Consider the following 21,384-nt stretch of genomic DNA (forward strand, 5'->3'; position numbering starts at 1 on the left):
GACAGGACAAGCAGCATTTGTCTGCATTTTAGATACATTTCAGAAACTTGAACTCAAAGGACAGCTTAAGAAATGGCCACAGGCCTTGGAGAGGGGTCGTTCTGATTCCATGTGTGTGCCTGTGGATGGGCAGTGGTCTGATACACAGGACTCTGGTTTTCAGAGCCTGGTGAGAGGCAGATGCAGAGAGAGGAAGAGCCCCTCCCATCACAGACAAGCGTCCTGTGCGCCCACAGGAAGGGAAATGCAGGTCGAGGCAGGGCGGGGGCCAGTCTGTGGTCACCCGGTTCCTGGGGCCAGAGCGGCGGAAGAACCCAGGCTTCAACTCCCAGCCCGTGCCCTCCAGCCTGTCCTCGCAGAATCCACTTCTAAGACAAATATCGTATGGTATCACCTATGTGGGCTCTAAAGAAAGGGCACAAGTAAACTTATTTACAACACAGAAATAGAGGCACAGACGCAGAAAACCAACTTACGGTTACCGGGGAGGAAAGTGGGGGTGGGGGGATAAGTTGGGAGATTGGGATTGACATATACGCACTGCTATATACAAAACAGACAAGTAATAAGGACCTACTGTATAGCACAGGGAACTCGACTCAGTACTCTGTAATGACCTACCTGAGAAAAGCATTTTAAAAAGATATATGATATATCATATATATATATATATATATAAAGGTGCCCTGCTGCCTTTTCCTCGCAACTGCGGTCTCCACTGGCTTCCCCAGTGGCTCAGCTGTAAGGAATCCTCCTGCAATGCAGGATACCTGGGTTCGATCCCTGGGTCAGGAAGATCCCCTGAAGGAGGGAGTGGCTACCCATTCCAGTGTTCTTGCCAGGAGAATCCCCTGGACAGAGGAGCCTGGTGGGCTACAGTCCACGGGGTCACAAAGAGTCAGATGCAACTAAGCACAGCACATAGGTATGTATAGCTGATTCACTTTGCTGAATAGCAGAAACTAATATAACATTGTAAATCAATGATACACCAATAAAAATGTTAGAAAAGAACGCTGACAACTCCACAAGTCTGTGTTCTGGATTGTCAGCATCCAAACCTCATCTGGCAATTGTGGAGTGCGAGATCACGGGGGTGAGGAATGGGGCTGAATGTCTGGAGGCTGCCCCCTTCCCCTGTCTCCCCGACCCCTGCCCCTCATGCTCTGTTCACAGAATGGAGACCCTGGTCCAGAAACCTCTCAGTGAGCCTGCTCTTTGCCAGAGAAGAAAATGGAAGCGCATTCTGCCTCCACCAAATTCGTGGTTGGGACTCAGACTCGCCACCGCTCCCTGCTGCCTTTTCCTCGCAACTGCGGTCTCCAGAGGCAAAGGGAGGCTCTCACTAGAAAAATTCACTAGGGTTCTCTTGTTCCCCTGAAAGCAGTCTCTCCCAGGCTCTCTGTCGTCTGTCTCTCTCTCTCTCTCTCACACACACAGGATTAGAGTATCACTGAATGAAAGGCAAACATATGAGTTTGTCGAAAATTCTGCGAAGGCTGTAAAATCGCCAATTGGATTTTCAAGATGGATGGTTTCTCCCTAATTAGATTCTGCTGCCTTGTATAAACCAACTTTGCAGCTTTATCCCAGCCTATAAAGCAAACCATTCTTCATTAGTCAGGTTTACAAATCATGCCCCCGGTGACCACAGACCACAATCACCCTCACTGTTCCTTCTGCTCTCAGGGCAAAGTTAACAATGTGCTTCTGCCTCCGATAATAGTACGCCAATTAAAAATACACGGGCGTGACTAAGCCGTGGCCTCACGGCCGAGGGCCCACCCCGAGAATGTCCCTCTACTCAGAGAACGGGAGAGGAATTACACCAGGGTGTGCCTGTTGCAGCCTGGTACCTTCCAGAAGTTTGTTCAGTCGTGTCCGACTCTTTGGGACCCCATGGACCATAGCCCACCAGTCTGCCTCCTCTGTCCATGGAATTCTCCAGGCAAGAACACTAGAGCAGGTTGCCATTCCCTTCCCCAGGGAATCTTCCCGACCCAGGGATCGAACCTGAGTCTCCTGCATTGCAGGTGAATTCCTTACCATCTAAGCCACCAAGGAAGCACCTGAGTGACTCACACACATACCTTCTAGAAGCTAGACAGCATTTCTCAGTGAGGTCTGGAGTCTACCTGCTTCAGAACCCACATTCCTGGATCCCCCACCCCTAAGACATACTGATTTAGACCCTCTGGGGTAGGAACCTAAGGATCTACCTTTTAACCCAGAGCCCCTGGTCATTCTGAAACAAGCTAACTTGCCAGAACCACACAGCTAAGATTCATCACAAGGACTACCAGCCACACATACAATGCTTTAATTGCCATCAGTGGTCTCCGACCTTTTTGGCACCAGGGACCATTTTCATGGAAGATAATTCCCCCCTGCCCAGGGTGATGGGGCGGATTGTTTTCAGGATGATTCAAGTTGTATTACAGTTACTGTGCCCTTTATTTCTATTATTATTCCATGAGCTCACCTCAGATCAGCAGGCATTAGAGCCCGGAGGTTGGGGACCCCTGCCCTACCTGGTAGCAAGGTCAAAGAAACAGTGACCGCCCCCCGCCCCCATCACAGAACGCCAGTTCTCAGACTTGTGTCGGGTACCAGGTATCCCAGTTGGGCTGCCTGTCCGATTGTGAGACACCTTTCCTCCTGGTCTGGACACCCTCTCGGGGCTGAGGGAAGTGAGTCTGCATGGACCGCAGCGGGACAGAGGCTGGGAGGCTGGGAGTTGCAAGTGCAGCCCACCCCCGCCAACCTCCATGCTCCTGAGCAACTGCCCAAGGCCTGAATCATCTGGGCCAGGAAACTGTGCAGATGAGGGACCGATGCCAACGAGGGTGTGGGCTAAGCTTGCCAAGGCCAAGGGTGGTCCACCGAGGATGCAGAGCCGGCGGCCTGGGGGTGTTTCCCAGCTCCGAGCTGCAGAGGATGGAGCTGAGGCTGCCTTTGATCTCGAAAGCACTTCTCTTCAAAGCGCTCCCCAGATACAGCCTAATCCATCTTCTCCCCCATCCTCAGGGTTAGATCCTGGTAAGGAACTCAACCCAGCAATTCCTCCAGCAGATTCCAGCTCTGGTCCAAAGTCAGGAGATTTTATACATGTAGACTTGGAGCCCCCACTGCAGACCAAGTTGTCGGGGTCCTCCTGGGGTGTGGTTCCAGAATCCCTGCTGGTGATGCTGCCTCCAGGCAGCCCCGTTCTCATCTGGAGAGCCCAAGCTTTTCTTTTTTTTCTGAATCACCATAAATGGCAGGATGCTTTCTACAGTGGAAGAGTTCATCTCTCTGATGGCCAGAAGTCCTTTCTCATGTCAAACTACTCATATGTCTCCTAAGGTAAAGTATAAGTTTCTCCAAGTCTCTGCATGGTGCATACAGAGAAGAGTGGCTTGGTTGCGACCTGACCTCCCTTTTCTTCGGAGGGAAGTGGAGGCGCTGGAGGGCATGCACCCACCTCTGGAGGTGCAGCAGAGGAGCTGGGCATTAGCCCAAGGTCCCTGCATTCGACCTGCCCCTGCCTCACCTTACTGGGTTGTGGCTGCTTGCCCGTGGACATGCAGCAGCTTCAAACACTGAACCCAGATTCTAGCCCAAATCTGAGGGTTTCTAAACCCCTGTTCCAAGGGACAAGGGTGGGGGGAGGTCGAAGGCTCCCTGACTTGCTTCCTTCCCCTGCTCCTGAGGTGCAGAGTCAGAAAATGAAATTGCCAGCAGGGAGGGAAGGCCCCGTGCTATTTCTGACACTGTCTCAATGCTCGAGTCTCCAGACATCAAGACGTCACCCCCGAAGCATCCCACCCGCTGCATCCTCCTCCCTCCCAGAGCCTGGAGGTGACCCTGGAGGATGCTGGGGGCCCTTCCTCACTCACTGCAGCAAAACTAACCACGAGGGGCACAGCCAGCCTGGGAGCTGGGGCCAGGAGTACCCCCAGGTTAGTCATATTTCTCTGGACCCCATGGGAGAGAGAACCGAGGTGTGCGGTTCAGAAAAGGAGGGCGAAGCCGAGGCTACTGCTGCTGCCAATGGCAACGCTGTCGAGTGATTCAACAGCCCAGGGATTTTCTGGTCGGCTCTGCAGCAGAATTTTTATGGCTCTGCCTCCTGGGCGTGATTGTAAACTCCTCAGAGATGGGGACTCTGTGTTCCTTTTGCCCAGTTCAGCCTGGCACAGAGTAAGTGCCCATTGTGCACGCATGCTAAGTTGCTTTAGTTGTGTCTGACTCTTTTGAAACCCCACGGACTGTAGCCCACCAGGCTCCTGTGTCCACAGGATTCTCCAGGTGAGAATACTGGAGTGGGTTGCCATTTCCTCCTTCAGGGGATCTTCCCGACCCAGGGATCAAACCCACATCTCTTACATGCCAGCTGCTAGTCACACGAGAACTGTGCCCTGGTGCCCAGCCCCAAGTGGCCCATAGCAGTCAAACCTTGTCACCCTTTCTGGGTGATGCTCATGTCCCAGATAGAGTGATGAGTTAGAACCTGGACTGAACAGTCGGCTCATGGGGGAGCCTGGGAGATGCTCTGACAGTTGTCAGGGTTCCCCCGACTCCAGCCCAAATCAAACCATTCCCCCAGGGGACTTTCCTGGGGTCCGATGGCTAAGACTCTGCGCTCCCAATGGAGGGAGCCCGGGTTTGATCCCTGGTCAGGGAACTAGATCCCACATGGCATAACTAAAGATCCCATGTGCCATAACTAAGATCCAGGACAGCCAAATAAATATTTAAAAAAAATTTTCTCCAGACCTCCTTTTCTCGCTAACCAGAGTGTGTCCCTCCCTCAAACAAGCCCAAACTCCCAAACTCGCCTCCTAGATGTCCCAGCATCACTTGGCCTCACCTGAGCTATTTGTAAAGCCTCCCATTTAACTATTCTGTATCCTTCTGTTGCTGCTGCTGCTAAGTCGCCCCAGTCGTGTCCAACTCTGTGTGACCCTATGAACAGCAGCCCACTAGGCTCCGTCCACAGGATTCTCTAGGCAAGAATACTGGAGTGGGTTGCTATTTCCTTTTCCAGTATCCTTCTGTATCCTTGGAAGAAAAGTTATGACCAATGTAGACAGCATATTAAAAAGCAGAGACATTACTTTGCCAACAAAGGTCTGTCTAGTCAGAGCTATGGTCTTTCCAGTAGTCATGTATGGATGTGAGAGTTGGACTATAAAGAAAGCTGACCAAAGAATTGATGCTTTTGAACTGTGGTGTTAGAGAAGACTCTTGAGAGTCACTTGGACTGCAAGGAGATCAAACCAGTCAAGCCTAAAGGAAATCAGTCCTGAGTGTTCATTGGAAGGACTGATGCTGAAGCTGAAACTCCAATATTTTGGCCACCTGATGTGAAGAGCTGACTCATTGGAAAAGACCCTGATGCTGAGAAAGATTGAAGACAGGAGGAGAAGGGGACAACAGAGGATGAGATGGTTGGATGGCATCACTGACTCGATGGACATGAGTTTGAGCAAGCTCTGGGAGTTGGTGAAGGACAGAGAAGCCTGGCGTGCTGCAGTCCATGGGGTCGTAGATTTGGACACAGTTGAGCAATTGAACTGATCCTTCTGGGGTTTCAGTTTCTTGTTTGACTTGAGCTACAAGGACCTCCAGGGATCACCTGGTTCAGGTAGAATCGGGAAGCAGGATGTGATGAATGCTTTTTCTTTCTTTAAGGGAAGAGAAGAGAACACAGAAACTCCAATGGGACCTACTGTGTATTTCTTATTGCTGGGCTTCCTAGGTAAAGAACTTGTGTGCCAATGCAGGAGACGCAAGAGACACAGTTCAATCCCTAGGTCAGGAAGATACCCTGGAAGAAGAAATGGCAACCCATTCCTGTATTCTTGCTTGGGAAATGCCATGGACAGAGGAGCCTGGTGGGCTATAGTCCATGGGGTCACAAAGAGTCAGACGTGACTGAGTACACACGTGCTATAAAATAGAAAACCTCAGAGCTCGTCACATGTAAGGGGAATGAGCATGTTTCATGAAACTGGTTTCAGTTACTCAGACATGCAAGTGTGTGCGAGTGCCAAAGTCAAGTGCATTTCTTCTGATGAGTCTCCATCAGAAAGTTTAAACAGCACCAATCCTGTTCTAATGCTGCCAGTAAGGAAACCGGAGCACAGAGAGGTAAAGCACGTTGCCTGAGGTCACACAGCTGGTCGGTGGCAGTGCCCGGGCGGGAGCTCAGGGTGCTTCTGTCCCCTGTTTCAGTGCTCTGCTTGCTCCAGGCCTCTGGGAAATCAACTGCCAGACAGTTCAGTGACCCCCTCCCCAGCCGAGGGTGGACTCCATCAGCTGACCCGGGGCAGGGGTAGCTGGCCGGGATGTGGACACAGAGGGCTAGAACTCCTGGCTGAACTAATTTCTCCCACACAGCCGACAGTGACCTTGACTTTCAGCTCACGAACTTTATAACCATCATTAAACTGGGACAAAAGCATGAATGGAGGCCACTTACAGATGGATGTGAGGACTGAAAGGCTCTGAAGTAAGTCTCTCCCTGCGGGGGTTTAGGCCACAGAGCAGCCCCCTGCAGGGAAGATTCTAAGCCCTGAGCTGGGGCACTGTGGCCACTCAGGACCCCCGCCTCCCTAGGGAACAAGGGAACCGTTGGCCCTTCTGGGGGCGTCACCTGACTTTCCTGTGGCTCCTTGGGGGTGATCAAGGCTGGGGTCAGAGACGGAGTGATGAGGGGGAGAAAATAATCCAACCCCTCATTTTACAGGTGAGAAAAACCGAAGCTCAGAGAGGCCAAGAGAGCAGAGCAAGGTCACAGAGCTAGCTGGCTAGACAGCCACACGGCTCAGACTCAGAGCTCCTGATTTCCTGGTTCTGCTTCTAACATCCACAGAGGAGGTGCTGGGACCTACTTTTATTCAGTGAGGCTGGGACTCCTCCCAGCCTGAGGTCCCAAAATGCTGGGGCCTTACTGCCCAGAGGCGGGTAGGGTGGTTTCTAACGGGTCTTGGGTACCAGCCTATCTGGCTTAACGGAATACACACTGCCTCTTACATGCTGTGAATTCTGGGGACGCGTTACTTACCCTTCCACTGCCTCAATTTCCCTATCTGTAAGATGTGGATGAAGATAAATATCCGAATGAATAGACAAGATAGCACAGTGCCGAGCACGGCTGAGGGCCTAGTGCACGTGAGCCAGGGCTTAGAGACAAACACACGGTGTCAGCTCGAGCCCAGGCCCAGCTCGGGTGGATGGCCGATGGGCGGCAGCACCGGATATAAGACAGAAGGGGTATTCCTGGTTTGCACGTGTCTGTGCAGAGGGCGGGCTGACACGGGTACCCACTTTTTCAGGGCGCACTCCAGCTCGTTCTTCTCCTCGTGGGCTTCTAGGAGCTGCGAGAAGATTCTGGTCAGGAAATCCTCAAAGTTGGACAGTAAGTGAGGCTCATCCTTCTTGAGCTGCAGCCAGAGCTGCTTGACATCAGCTTCACTGCGAGAGAAAAAGGAGCATTGAGGCAGGAGTGTGGACACGAGGCTTCCTGGGACACCCTGAGGTCCCGGGGCGACAGGGGCAGCCAGAGCATCATCACTGTGGTCGGGACAGTGACGTCAGGGGCTGGCATTTATTGAGTGCTCTCTGCACACCCGCTGCTTTATGAGCATTTGTTCATTTGGTCTTAGAGTTGCCCGTGAGGCAGGTGCCGCTAACACCCCCGCTTATGGGCGAGGAGACTGACGGAGAGGGGTGAATGAGACAACTCAGGTCACTCAGCTGCAAAGCGATGGAGCCAGGAGGCAAGCTCGGGCCTGTCTGGTCCCGTGCTGGCCTCCTACTGGCCACACCCGAGGAAGGGGGGAGGACAGGAGCCCAGTGCTTGTGAGGACAGGGTCGTGGAGCTGAAGGAGAAGGCCTGTCGCCCCAGGAAGGACGCTCCTCACGGCTGAGAGGGGAAGACGTGCCAGCTGCTGGGTGGCAGAAAACAACTGTCACTGCAGGGAATGGAGGGAAGGCACTGCGCCCCACTGGGGCCCGGAGGCAGCGGCATGACTGAGAGGCGAGAGGAAGGGAAGGAGCAAGGCTGAGAGATGCGAGTGTGCACACGGGGAGACGGTGGAGAGTGAGGAGGACGGAGCAGGCAGAGAGACAGGCGCAGAGTGATGAGCCCAGAACCGCGCCACCCCCGCCCCGGCCAGCACCCTGAGCTCATGTGCGTGCACTTAACAGAGACACTTAACAGGGTCACGGTGATCAGGGAGGGGAGGGGTGGGAGGCGGCACGCCACAGCCCCTGCTCTCCCTCTGGAGAGATTCAACAGTCTACAGCCAGTGATCAGACAGACAGCCAGAGAGCAATCTGATTTGCAGTCCATTAAATTCCAAAGCCACTATGATCCGAAGGTAGCTACTACCAGGGGCCCTCAGGATACAGAATAAAATCCCTTGTGTTTGTATAACAAGCACGGTATCTGAGAAATTGTATTCCAAAGTAATACTTGATGGTGCCATGTTAGCAATGTGCCTAGGGCATGGATATTACTCTCTGCACCAAGCAGAGAGGAGGCTCACCAAGAAGTGAGGCTGGCTCTGGTCAGTTATCTGATCATCTATCTGACTGTCTTTCCCTCTCTCTTTCCTGTCCTTGCTCCATTCTATCCAAACATCCACCAACTTATCTAGACCAATCATCCACCCATCCATTCATCCATCCAAACATCCATCCACCCACCCTCCCATCCACCCATCCATCCATCCATCCACCCATCCACCCATCCACCCATCCACCCAACAAGTATCTATTACTTGTTGAAAATGTAGCATTGAATTGGATGACATGAGAGATTTTAGAAATGAGAGAAGGGGAGGTAAGGAGCCTCCCTGTTTTCCAGAATGAGTTCCATTCCCCCCAACCCACCCACAGAACATGTGGTCGCCTGCTCTATTGTACTGTAGATACAATGGAGATGGCACAGAGGGTTCCGAGATGAGGGTCTCAGAGTGATACCACAGTGACCTTCCATCACTGTGGCGGTTGCCCCTCAAGAAGTAAATGCATGATAAACTCAAGGTGCACCCACTGGCCGAGGCTTGTCTGTTTGCATCCCTCAGGTTCCTATTGGAACCTGGCAGTCAGCCATTTGGCCTCGAGCCTCCTCTGAAATCAGCAGACCTCGCGATGCTCTTCAAAGCTCTTTGAACCACCTAGTTGTGGTTACATCTTATTTTTTTTTTTTCATATTGGGAAGTTAGTCATGTCCAACTCTTTGCGCCCTTATGAGCTGTAGCCTCCCAGGCTCCTCTGTCCATGGGATTTTTCAGGCAAGAATACTGGAATGGGTTGCCATTTCCTTCTCCAGAGGATCATCCTCCCAACCCAGACATCGAACTCATGTCTCTTGCTTCTTCTGAATTGTCAGGCAGATTCTTTACCACTGTGTCACCTGGGAAGCACCAAATTTCTGGAAAAGAAACAAATCTCTGAACCCTGGATGAAAGATAAGCCAAGGCTGATCAGCTGCCCAATCACTCAGCCAACCGGAGCACTGAGAAAAGTTGGGAGTCCGGGTGTTCTGCCTACCACATCTGGACCAGGCCAGGGTCACTCTCTTGGAAGGATGTAGGGGTAGGGGGTGAGAAGTGGTTCTGGGTGGTCAGTCCATCCATCTCCCTGCTTCTGGAACAACACAAAAACCAACAAGATGTCATCTTGATTGGTGAGATCTTTAAAGACCTCTGAAATTTTCCCAGCCTCTTCTGCTTCCTCGTCTGGGGTCCCGCGGTCTGGACAGTCCCCCTCATGATATGGTGTTCAACTTGAATGAAAACTGCAATGCCCGGGCACCATCTTAATTTATATATATAATTTTATTTATTTATTTTCAGCTGTGCTGGGTCTTCATTGCCACGCACAGGCTTTCTCTGGTTTGGGAAGCAGGGGTTACTCTTGGTTGTGATGCGCGGTCTTCTCACTGTGGAGGCTTCCCCTGTTGTGGAACGCGGGCTGTAGGGCACACAGGCTCAATGTTTGCGGTGTGGGGGCTCTGGGGCATGCTGGCTTCAGTAGCTGCAGCTCTCGGGCTCTTACAGCACAGAGGCATCAGTAGTCGTAGCATGCAGGCTCAGTAGCTGTGGCTCACCGGTTCTAGAGCACAGGCTTAGTTGCTCCAAGGCATGTGGGATGTTCCCAGACCAGGGTCGAACCCATGTCTCCTGCACTGGCAGGCAGGTTCCTATCCACTGGGCCACCAGGGAAGTCCCCAGGCCCCCAACTCTGTGCGTTGGCTTTGTCCGCTGTTTAACTCTTCCCTGGAACCTTCTCTTCTGCAGGAGCCATCACGTGGTCTCAGCCCTGCCCGGGGCCCTTGACAGAGGTCCTCCAGGCAGCCTCTGTAAGGTGGCTGGCCAGGAAGTGATGAGTGGACAGAGACGCCCCTGGCTTTCATGACAGTCCCTTGGCCCCCACACGGCCCTCTCCTGCCCCCTCCTCCAGGATAAGGCTTCACAGGGTCATGGGCATGGTCACTGGGCTCTGGCCTCTTGTCCTTAGAGAGGTGGGGTCTGGTGTCCCCTCTGGCCTGCCTGTCTCAACTCTGCCACAAGCTAGAAGATACTTTGACTTACACATGCTGTCTTGGCCCACACGTTGTGTGAAGACCACTCTTTTCTTCCTCTTTATCCTTCTCCTCCATAATCTTCCTCTTTCCAAGCTCCAGACACAGCAGCTCCAATCACCAGGACATTCCTGCCCCCCATGAAACTCACTCCCAACCCAGGACCCAGAGACCCCAACATGAAGAGGCAAAAGGTGATGATGGGAATGGGGGCAGAAGTCATTCCACGTTTCTCAGGCTTCTGTCTAGTTTCCACCTGTTACAACATCCCTTGATATCATTTCACTGAAAATGCCTGGGCTTAACATTTATGTGTCTCTTCCTTACAAAATACTTTGTACCAAAAAGGAAAAAATGGGAGTATTATGTTTGGTTTGAAGTGGCAACCATCTAAAATTTTCAGCTGAGTTACTGATTGCCCAAGTGATGAGCTGGTAAAAACGGGTCCACCTCCCACCTTAGCTTCCAGAACAGGTTTGGTTCAGCTCAGGGATCCGACATGCAGTCCTGTCCACATAAGGTGCCTTTGGCAGAAGCACAAGGGATGCGCTGCAGACCCAGGGACCCAGCGGAGGTGGAGATGCAGCTGAGCAGGCGGTCACAGGAAGCCTCAGGTGCGACTCACTGAAAACCCTCAAGGCCTGGCACTACCCTCCGGTGGGTGAGCACCCCTAAAGTGAAGGAAACTAAGCCAAGGACAGTGCTGATTATAAACAGCAGGGAGTGAGAGATCAGGGGACCAGGGTGTTTCCTGTGGAAATAATGCAAAAAGCAGGGTCAGAGCCCTAAATCCTAGCACCCAGCCAGGTCATAGCCAAGGGCAGGCTGCACTGAGTCACTGGTCTAGCTGGAAGCAGAGACCCGGGACCTGGCTGAGGGCTTCATGAGCATTAAGGTAGAAGGGGGCAGATGGAGAGGTTGTCCCTGGGCTGGGCCCCGTCCCCAGGTCGCTGTCACCACTTACTCTTCCAGAACCTTTTGGGCTCCAAGTCTGTCCATGAGCGTCTGGAACTGGGCTTCTTCATCTTCGTCCATGTCGCCCAGGTCCTCGTCGCCTCTACTCTGATACACCTTCTCCTCCTGGAGCTGGGCCGGCTGTGCACCTGCATCTTCCTGACTTGGATTATTCTGGCTGAAGAAGAAGTGACCTGGGGGACGCATGGGCACAAGGGTCTGAATTAGGCAGTGCTCACCAAGGAAGACCTTCACTTTCTCAGCGGCCAGGAATCACTTGAGGTTCAGCCAAGAGACAGAAAAGGGAGATCAGACCTTCATAGCAAAGATCTTTGGATGACATGCTCTGGATTCTGTGTCTTTCTTACTTGGATGAGATTCTGCCAGAGATGCTAGAACCTGGGAAAGGCAGAGTGCATGGCAGGTACTATGGCATTTTGTAGTTCTCAAAACTTTAAAGGCTGGCTTCAGATCATCTCTCCATGAATTCCTTCTCTAAGGCCTTCCCCCCATCACACTCCAGCAGCCCGACTCCCTATGCTTCGTGTTACCACCTAGTCCTCCTGGCAGCCAGCATCACTGTGCTTCACATTACAAGTCAGTTATCAATTTCTGAAGGTCAGGAAAGGCATCAGAGATGTCTAAGCAAATACAAGGTTCCTGGAAGGAGGCAGATGTATGGTGATTTATCTGACCTGTATTTGTTCTAATCAATATCTGATCAGTATCAGATCTGATGGTGTATCTGTTTTGTTTTGTTTTTTTTTTTTATCTCATTCATGGATCTCAGTTCTTTCCCTCCTGGTCACTTTGAGAACAACTGGTCTATTCAAACCCTTTACAAATTCCTGTGAAAGCTGGTGCCCCTCAACCTGGCAGACTCAGCCAGCCAGGTTGCAATGAGCCATGTAAGCCTCCCACTCTGTGGTCCCAGACAGACTGGAAACCCCACCTCAGCTCCCCTTATGCCAAGCCTCCCCCCAGAGATTCTCTGCTCACTCCTTGCCGTTCTCCAGGGGGTGGGCACCAAGGGGGCAGTGGTGTGGGCAGGGATGGTGAACACATGAAAAGAGAACAAATGACCCACAATCTGGAAACTTCAAGAGGCAGGAAAGGGTGTACAACATGCTGCCTCAGAGATGATGGAGCAGAGCTGCTCCTTATAGGGCTCTGCTCAGATGCTCAGTGTCTGAGTCTCTGCGACCCCCTGGACTGTCCCCCGCCAGGCTTCTCTGTCCATGGGGTTCTCCAGGCAAGAATACTGGAGTGGATTGCCATTTCCTCCTCCAGAGGATCTTCTTGACCCAGGGATCCAACCTGCGTCTCTTACGTCTCCTGCATCGGCAGGCGGTTTCTAAGCCACTAGCACCACCCGGGAAAGCCTTATATGGCTTTAGGCTGACCCATACCCTGGGGCCCCAGCACCCATCAGAACTTACTAAATCCAGTGGTGAACTCCTCTGGGGTCAGGAAGCCATTGCCGTCAGCATCCAGGGTATCAAACACATCCTCCAGGTCCTCCAAGCTGAGGGGCATCTCCTTATGGAGTCTCTGAAAACAATGCAGACTGCCACGGTTAACACTGCTCATCACAGAGGGCTGCCTGGGGGCGGTGGTGCCTTCCATCCCCAGCCAACAAAAGCCAGAAGCTGGATTCTGAAGCTTCACCTTCCTTCTCCTCTGAATATTAGGACTCCACCATCTCTTGGGTACCTGCTCATCTGTTAGGCACCTTGCTGGGTGATTTATAAGTAAATACGTGTATATTTCTTTCTATATTTATATATAATTTAATATATATAGGATTTCCCAGGTGGGCTCTCAACTACTCCTGAAAAAACAACTGCCACTGGCTTAAGGTCTGGACAATAGTATTTGTGTTGTAAAGAGAAACTGGCCCAGTGATTTGCAAGGTCATTGGACCTGGGTCCTGGACCGCCCCAATCACCCAGGGAGGGAAGGGCAGACACGGACAGATGAAGAACAAAGCTGAGTTTCCCCCTGGCCTCTGCCTGATGCGCAGTGGCCCCAGGCTAGGCTTAATTTGCACCCTTGAAGCAAGCACCCTCTTGTACCCTAATAATAAAAACTTCCCAGTGGTGACTCCCAAGGGAGTTTATTAGAACCCAGCTTTCCCTCTCCCTTCCTCCTGTTCCCCTGGGGACAGCTGCACAAATTTTCTCACTGTGGAAGTGACAGACAGCTGAAGACAAGGAACACACGGAGCCGCAAGAGGAAAGGCACACGCACATCTGAGCAGTCAGAAAGAGCTGGCAGGTGTGAGCGCCCATGACATAACTTGAGAGACACTCAGCTTGATCCTCCGGCAATCTTCTAGCTGATAAGCCATAAAGATTAATTTGGCAGGTACGTGCATTAAGGAAGACGGTGATGGATCACAATGTGGGGAGGCAGGATGGTGTCGGAGCCATTTAGAATCATTGAATTAAATATGAATGGGTTTTTTTTTAAAGGAAGGGGAGTGAGACTGTGTGTGCAGGTTCTGGAAGTACATCTGCTGAGCAAAGAGCAAAATCTCTAGCTTATCGACAGTCCATAAACCAGCTGTCCCAAAGCCAAAGGCAGAGAATACAGGGCGAGGAGGGGGGTCAATCTGGCAAGTGGGAAGTCCATTAACTTCTTCTGAAGCTAAAGGCATCCCACTGGAGGCAGGCTGAAAACCAAGATTCCAGTCCTTTCCTTGTGATAATCTGCCTCTCTCCCACCCTCAGCCTGAATGTGATATCTAAAGTGTGGTCTCGGGCTTCCCTGGTGGTCCGGTGGCTAAAAATCCATCTGCCGATACAGGGGACATGGGTTCGATCCCTGGTCCAGGAGGATCTCACATGCTGTGGGGCAAGTAAGCCCATGTACCACAACTACTGAGCCCTCACTTTAGAGCCCAGGAGCCACACTACTGAAACCCACCTGCCCTAGAGCCCAAGCTCCAAACAGAGAGGCCAGGAAATGAGAAGGCCACACACCGCCGCTAGAGAGTAGCCCCTACTCGCCGCAACTAGAGGAAGCCTGCTCACAGCAACAAAGACCACCGTAGCCAAAAATAAACAAACATTTAAAAAATAATAAAATGTGGTCTCCGTGCTGAACCCAGAAATGGGCTGGAAGGAATTTCAGAGTCAGTAGGACCCCCAGATTGCCTCTAACCACCGACAGGTGGGTACCCTTGTCTTGTTAGCATCACCCAGGAAAAGCTAGGTCGCACCCCATCTCTGGCACCACTTCTGAATCCAACAACACTTCTGAGCACAAGTCCTTCCCATGACAGAATCCCACACCTTGTCTCCGTCTCAACCCAGCTTCCTCCTCCTGCTGTCACTGAAACTGAGGGGCGGGAGGACGACAGTCTTACACCTTCCGAGTCATCCTCAGTCTTCACCTCCCGGCAGAGCAACACCAAGGGCTTCTCCAGCCTCCTCGGCAAACTGCGAACACTAGATCTCTTCACCTCTCTTCACTGGCCCTACTTGCAAAATCCTTTAGTCTTAATAACCATAATTGCCTCTTATTTATCTTTCGTCTCCGGGCCTGCAGAGCTGTGTAAAACCAACTTATTCTGCTCCTGTCCCCTGGGTACCTAATGCCGTCTGCATTTTTAACTAAGGGAGCCAAGCTAAATGGAGAGGGACGTGATGATTCATTCCATGGTGCTGATAACCCGCGAAGCTCGGAGATTTGCCTGAAGTCACAGTGGAGGCCAGCCTGGGATAAAAAAGTGATTTCTCCTTCAGGGCCTCTGCTGTGGGCTAGTGGTCCTCTGGGCACCCTTCCTTAATTCCCTTGTCTCATTTCTATCCCACCCCTGCCACCAAAATCTGCCTGGCCAGCACTGCCCATACCAGCCTTCCAGAATCCTGCTTCATGGGTGGGGCCTGTGTCCCTTCAGCTCCACCTGGACGGGCAGGCAGAGGATGGAGGGAGACAGGGAGGAGGCAGGGTCACCCTCCTTACTCAGCCCACAGCCCAATCAGCTCTTCACAAGTCCACGCCCCCCAAACCCTGGCCTCCCCCCACCGCCTCCCAGTTAACCCTCAATTCCTGCCTCTTGGCATCACTTCCCCAGGAAGGCTTGGCAGCCCCCAGCTTAGGAGAGACCCAGACTCCCCGAAACACATTGCACTCATTCACAAGTCTCACCTCACTTTGTACTTCACGTCCTGATGGATGTGATTAGTGGATAAATGTCTGCTCCTCTGGACTGGAAGCTCTGGGAAGAGGGGCCCCACTCATGTTTGCTCACTATTGTGCCTCCAGGATCTGGCCCAATGTTGACAACCCAGGGGTATGCAACTCGTTCACTTATTGAACGAGCGAATCAATAAACGAGTGACTACGAGTGATCTCAGGCGGTTCTGAACTCCTATTCACAGATCTCTGGTCGACACCCCACCCACTCCAGATCCTGAAGCCCCTCTGGGAATGCTCAGCTCAGCAAGGCCTTATAAACTAGGCCCTAGAACAGGAGTCTAGGCCCTAGCATAGCCGTGCTGAGGGGGCAGGCTCCCAGAGCCAGGGACAAATGCTGTCTCCTGCTGCACCCCAGCAGGACAGACCCTCTGTCTTCCAGGCCACCAGCCCCTAACATGTCTCGTGCAGCAGAAAGCTAAGGTTTGCATAGCTTCAAACGCATCTAAGGGAAACACTCACTAAAGAGAAAATCAACAAAATGAAGTTAACTTTGCAAAAAGAATAACAATTGCATGTGAACAATGTTCTGTGATCTCATTTTAAAAGAATAAAACTGAGTGTATGTGACAGAAAAAAAAAAAAAAAGAGTTTCAGAAGGACATATACCAGCCCTGCACACTGGTTTTTCCCTGGAGGGTGGCACTTGGAGGGAGGGCTGGAAATCGCACCTTTATTTTCCTCCTGTCTATAATGTGCTTCTTAAAATGATGAAGTTAGTTTCACTTTCATAAAAAAGGATAAGACCACAAGGGATCCATCTTTACAGCCAGATTGAAGTCTTCCTCTTCTCCCACAGTCTCCTGTTCAGACTCCTGTCCCTGTGGTTGAGCCCAGCCACATCCAGTGTCTTCAGAACAGGACTGTAGGGTCTGGAGGTGGGCTCTACCTTGATTCCGCCTGGTGCTTTGAGGTGCTTGGTCCAGGCTGACGGCTGGGTGTAGAAGGTGTCTCAACCTCTGCACTACTGGTATTTCAGGATGGAGAATTCTTTGTTGGGGAGAGAGCTGCTCTGGGTCTTACAGGACACTCAGCAGCACCCCTGGACAGCACTTTGTAGACGCCAGCAGCATCTCCCTCTCCAGTCACTCCGGTCAAGAATGTCCCCAGGGCTTCCTTGGTGGCTCAGTGGTGAAGAATCCGCCTGCCAATGCAGGAGTTGTGGGTTTGATCCCTGATCCTAGACGATTCCACGTGCTAAGAAGCAACTAAGCCCCTGTGCCACGACTGTCGAGCCTGTGCTCTAGAGCCTGGGAGCTGCCACTCCTGTAGCCCGCACGCCCTGGAACCGGTGAACAGCAACAAGAGAAGTCACCGCAATGAGAAGCCCGCACACTGGAACTAGAGAGTAGCCCCCGCTCGCCGCCACTAGAGGAAAGCCCGCTCAGCACCAAAGACCCAGCACAGCCAAACATAAATAAACTCATTAATTACAAGTGTTTAAAATGGTCCACATAAACAAAATTAAAAAAAAAAAGAATGTCCCTAGACGTGGCCAAAAGTTTTCTAAGAAGCATAACCGTGTTTGCTCCCACAGACTGGACACAAGCGAGGTCAGTGCCTGTTGGAGATGACCAGAGGGGACACTCTCCAGCAGAAATGTCCCTTCTTGGCCTCGGAGGCAGAACAGATAACACTCGCCTGGCCTCCCAGTGTGACAGTATAGCCGCTGTGGAAACAGGCTGGGGCTCCTCCAAACCACACATAGAATCGCCTGGGATCCAGCGATCCCGCTTTGGGGTACACACCCCAGAGAACTGAGAGCAGGACCACCAAGCGTATCTGTACATCACAGCAGCATGGTTCACAGGCAAGGGTGTGAGGCATCAGATGTGCCCATTGACAGTCAAATGGATACGCAAAATATGATAAATAGGTACAATGGAACCTTACACAGCCCTGAAAAGAGAGGAGATTCTGATAAGTGCTGCCACGTGGCATCTTGAAGACATTCTGCTCAGTGAAATACAGTGGTCACGCCAGGATGGACACTATATGATTCAACTTACATGAGGTCCCCAGAGGAGCCGTATCCATAGAGACATAAGGCAGGATAGTCCTGGGGGCTGGGGGAGGGGGATCAGGACGTAGGTTTTAATGGGGACAGTTTCTCTTTTGCAAAATAAGAAGAGTTCTTGAGCTGAGTGGGAGTGATGATTACACAACAACCTGAATGTATTGAAAAGCACTGAAATAGTCACTTAGAAATGGTTAAGAAATTTTTAGTGGATTTATCAGTTGGCACTAGTGGTAAAGAACCCACCGGCCAGTACAGGAGTATAAGAGTCGAGGGTTCGACCCCGGGGTTGGGAAGATCCCCTAGAGGAGGACGTGGCAACCCACTCTAGTATTCTTCCCTGGAGAATCCCATGGACAGAGGAGCCTGGAGGGCTACAGTCCATGGGGTCACAGAGTCGGACATGACTCAAGTGACTTAGCAGGCACAGATGGGCACACACAATTTTAAAGCATCACGAGGTGGAGGACACTAGGAATTAAGAATCAGGGTATAAGTAAGTTCCCCACCACCACCAACACACACACAGGCAGTGAGCATTTATGGGGAGATTTCAGGTCCCAGCTCGGGGCTAAGTGCTCTGCATGAACACGGGTGTCTGACTCTCTTCTAGAGCCGGGGGGTAGTTATAAATAATTCACACATGAGCAACTACAGCTTACAGGGGTTAAGAGACTCACACAAATGCACACTGCCAGTAAGCTGCAGATTCAGGATTAAAATTGGTCAATTTTCCATAAAATTCTTTGAGTCTCCTTGCTAACCTAATTGAGGAGTCATCTAGCTTCTCCTGTAAGAGTCGGATGGTGCCTCTTTAAGGCTTTGTGAGCCTCTGTGACGGCTTCTAAAAGTCTGAGCTGTAACTTGGAATCTGCTGTGGAGGGTCTGCAAAGAGCCGGCTGGCGTCCAATAACACGGCGCTCACAGAAATGGGGAGCGGCTGGGTTTGGCTGGTTGGCCAGCTCCTGGGTGGTTCTTTACAGCTCGGCTAATCCAGGAACCCCAGGCGGTGTTGGGAGGTGTGCTCTTGGTACTGGGGACAGTCATCACACCGCTCTCAGGTGCTCAGTCTCTCAGTCTGCCTGACTCTGTGCGACCCCATGGACTGCAGCCCTCCAGGCTCCTCTGCCCATGGGATTCTCCAGACAAGAACACTGGAGTGGGTTGCCTTGCCCTCCTCCAGGGGATCTTGCCAACCCAGGGACTGAACCCGCATCGCCTGTGACTCCTACATGGGCAGGCAGTTTCTTTACTACTAGTGCCACCTGAGAAGCCCACACACTTCTCTAAAAAACTGGGGAAATGGGATTTATGAGGCTGCAGGCTGCCCATCCAGTTCCAGCTCTCTCTCCCAGCTGGAAAGGTCTTTTCACCCCCTTCTCCAGCCTGGCCCTCCGGTGTCCCTCAGCCTCTCACTCAGCACCCTCCAGCCCACGACTCTGCTTCTCTAAGGGACCCCTCCCTGCAAAGCAGTCTTCACCCCAGCTCTTTCAGGAATGATCCCCAAGGGACCCACAGCGGGGCTCCTTGTGGAGGAGAGTGTGAGGTGTTGTGGGGGGACACGGGCAGGTCTGAGGACCCTCACATCCCTGCCGAAACCCTGTGCACCCATGCAGATCAGGGTCTTCCGCCCACTGTCTGGCAGCAGGATGTCTGCCCCTGGAGCCTGAGCTCAGGGCAGCCAGCCATCCCCGAGACCGGCTCCTTTCCACCTGTGGTCCTGCCCTGCCGGGCCGGCTGGCTGCCCACCGCTGCTCTGAGCACCTGTCAGATGGCTGAAGCCCATCTCACCTACTGCGAGTGGATTTCCTGTCATTACACAGGAGAAAGAAGAACAGGAGCACTGGGGGAGCAGCCTACCACAACATCGGCTATACCCCAATACAAAATAAAAAGACTGGGAAAAAAAGAAAACCTGCCCATCTTGGGTCTTCATCCCCTTAACACCACTGTATGTCCCCCACCCAAAATGCACTTGGCAGATAAGTGAGGGCTGGTAGGGGTAGGGCAGATGCTGTCAGAGCTCCAGCAGAACCCATGCTTCCTCTAGTCTCATCTGGGTGAAACCATGACTGCAGCATGAGAGACTGCAGGAAGACGCTCGGAAGAACTTTTACACTAGCAGCAGGAAGGTACCAGACCAGGGTGGGCAAGCCACGCCCCCGTCCTGTAAGTGGGACCCAGAGCCTGTTTTCCTATGACCAGTGAGCTAAGAATGACTTTTACATTTTTTAACGGTTGAAAACAACATCAAAAGGATAATATTTAGTGACACATGAAAATGACATACAATGTTCATTTCAGTATTGGTAAGTAGAGCTGTTTGGGGGCGGGCCACACTGTCTGTGGCTGCTGGTGCTGATGTAAGCAAGCAGGACCCTCTGGGGCCTTCCCAGGACAGACCTCTTCCCAGCATCTTCTGCTTTAGATCCTCTCTGAAGGCTACCCACTCCAGTATTCTTGCCTGGAAAATCCTGCAGACAGAGGAGCCTGGCGGGTTACAGACCATGGTGTCACAGAGTCAGACATGACTGAAGTGACTTAGCATGAAAGACCTAGATAATAGTATCTGAAGCACACTGCCTGAGTTGTTCTACAGATGATAAAAGCCACCACCAAATGGAAGACGTCATATACCTGATGATCATGAGTACGTAGCCCCTGGGCCTCCTGGAGCCCGAGGATTGATCACCTGAACCCCTGTGACAGCACTCTGATCTCTCACCATCAGCCAATCAAGAATTGTGCACGAACAGATCACAGACCCTGGAACTCTCCCTCCCAAACCTGGCCTTTAAAGATGCTTTGCTGAAACCCCTTAGGGAGCTTGAAGGTCCTGAGCTCCTTGCCTGACCTGGTAATAAATGCTACATTTCCTTCCCCACAACCCAGCGTGGATAGATAGCTTTATGGCACATGGGACAGTGGATCCGAGTTCGGTTTAGTAACCCGGCCACAGAGCGGAGAGTCACAGCACCTCGTGGGAGTGGCTTGAGCACAACTCAGAGCTGTGCTGCAAGGCAACAAGTCAGTGCCTTTCCACCTGTGTTCCAGAAGGTTCTTCTCCACGTCTTCAAGAAACTTATATTGCAATCACTATTTTCCACAATCCTAGGGCTTCAGCAATACGTGAACCATGAACTTCCTGAGTTCAAGCTGGTTTTAGAAAAGGCAGAGGAACTAGAGATCAAATTGCCAACATCCGCCGGATCATGGAAAAAGCAAGAGAGTTCCAGAAAAACGTCTATTTCTGCTTTATTGACTATGCCAAAGCCTTTGACTGTGTGGACCACAATAAACTGTGGAAAATTCTAAAAGAGATGGGAATACCAGACCACCTGATCTGCCTTTTGAAAAATCTATATGCAGGTCAGGAAGCAACAGTTAGAAGTAGACATGGAACAACAGACTGGTTCCAAATAGGAAAAGGAGTACGTCAAGGCTGTATATTGTCACCCTGCTTATTTAACTTCTATGCAGAGTACATCATGAGAAACGCTGGACTGGAAGAAACACAAGCTGGAATCAAGATTGCTGGGAGAAATATCAATAACCTCAGATATGCAGATGACACCACCCTTATGGCAGAAAGCGAAGAGGAACTCAAAAGCCTCTTGATGAAAGTGAAAGA

At 51.7% G+C, this 21,384-nt stretch overlaps 1 protein-coding gene across 1 annotated transcript in view; it reads right to left on the minus strand.

Annotated features, from left to right (window-relative positions):
- Positions 1-21,384, minus strand: part of CRACR2A (calcium release activated channel regulator 2A) — a 71,163-nt gene that overhangs the window by 48,362 nt on the left and 1,417 nt on the right. Inside the window, exons 2-4 of the mRNA XM_055566064.1 lie at positions 12,973-13,084; positions 11,544-11,727; positions 7,315-7,461 (exon numbers count right to left, since the gene is read on the minus strand). Of these exons, the coding sequence (XP_055422039.1) occupies positions 7,315-7,461; positions 11,544-11,727; positions 12,973-13,084 (443 nt within the window). The remainder of the gene's footprint in view (positions 1-7,314; positions 7,462-11,543; positions 11,728-12,972; positions 13,085-21,384) is intronic.

The sequence above is a fragment of the Bubalus kerabau genome, chromosome 1 (assembly GCF_029407905.1).
Source record: "Bubalus kerabau isolate K-KA32 ecotype Philippines breed swamp buffalo chromosome 1, PCC_UOA_SB_1v2, whole genome shotgun sequence".
NCBI classification, from domain to species: Eukaryota; Metazoa; Chordata; class Mammalia; order Artiodactyla; family Bovidae; genus Bubalus; species Bubalus kerabau.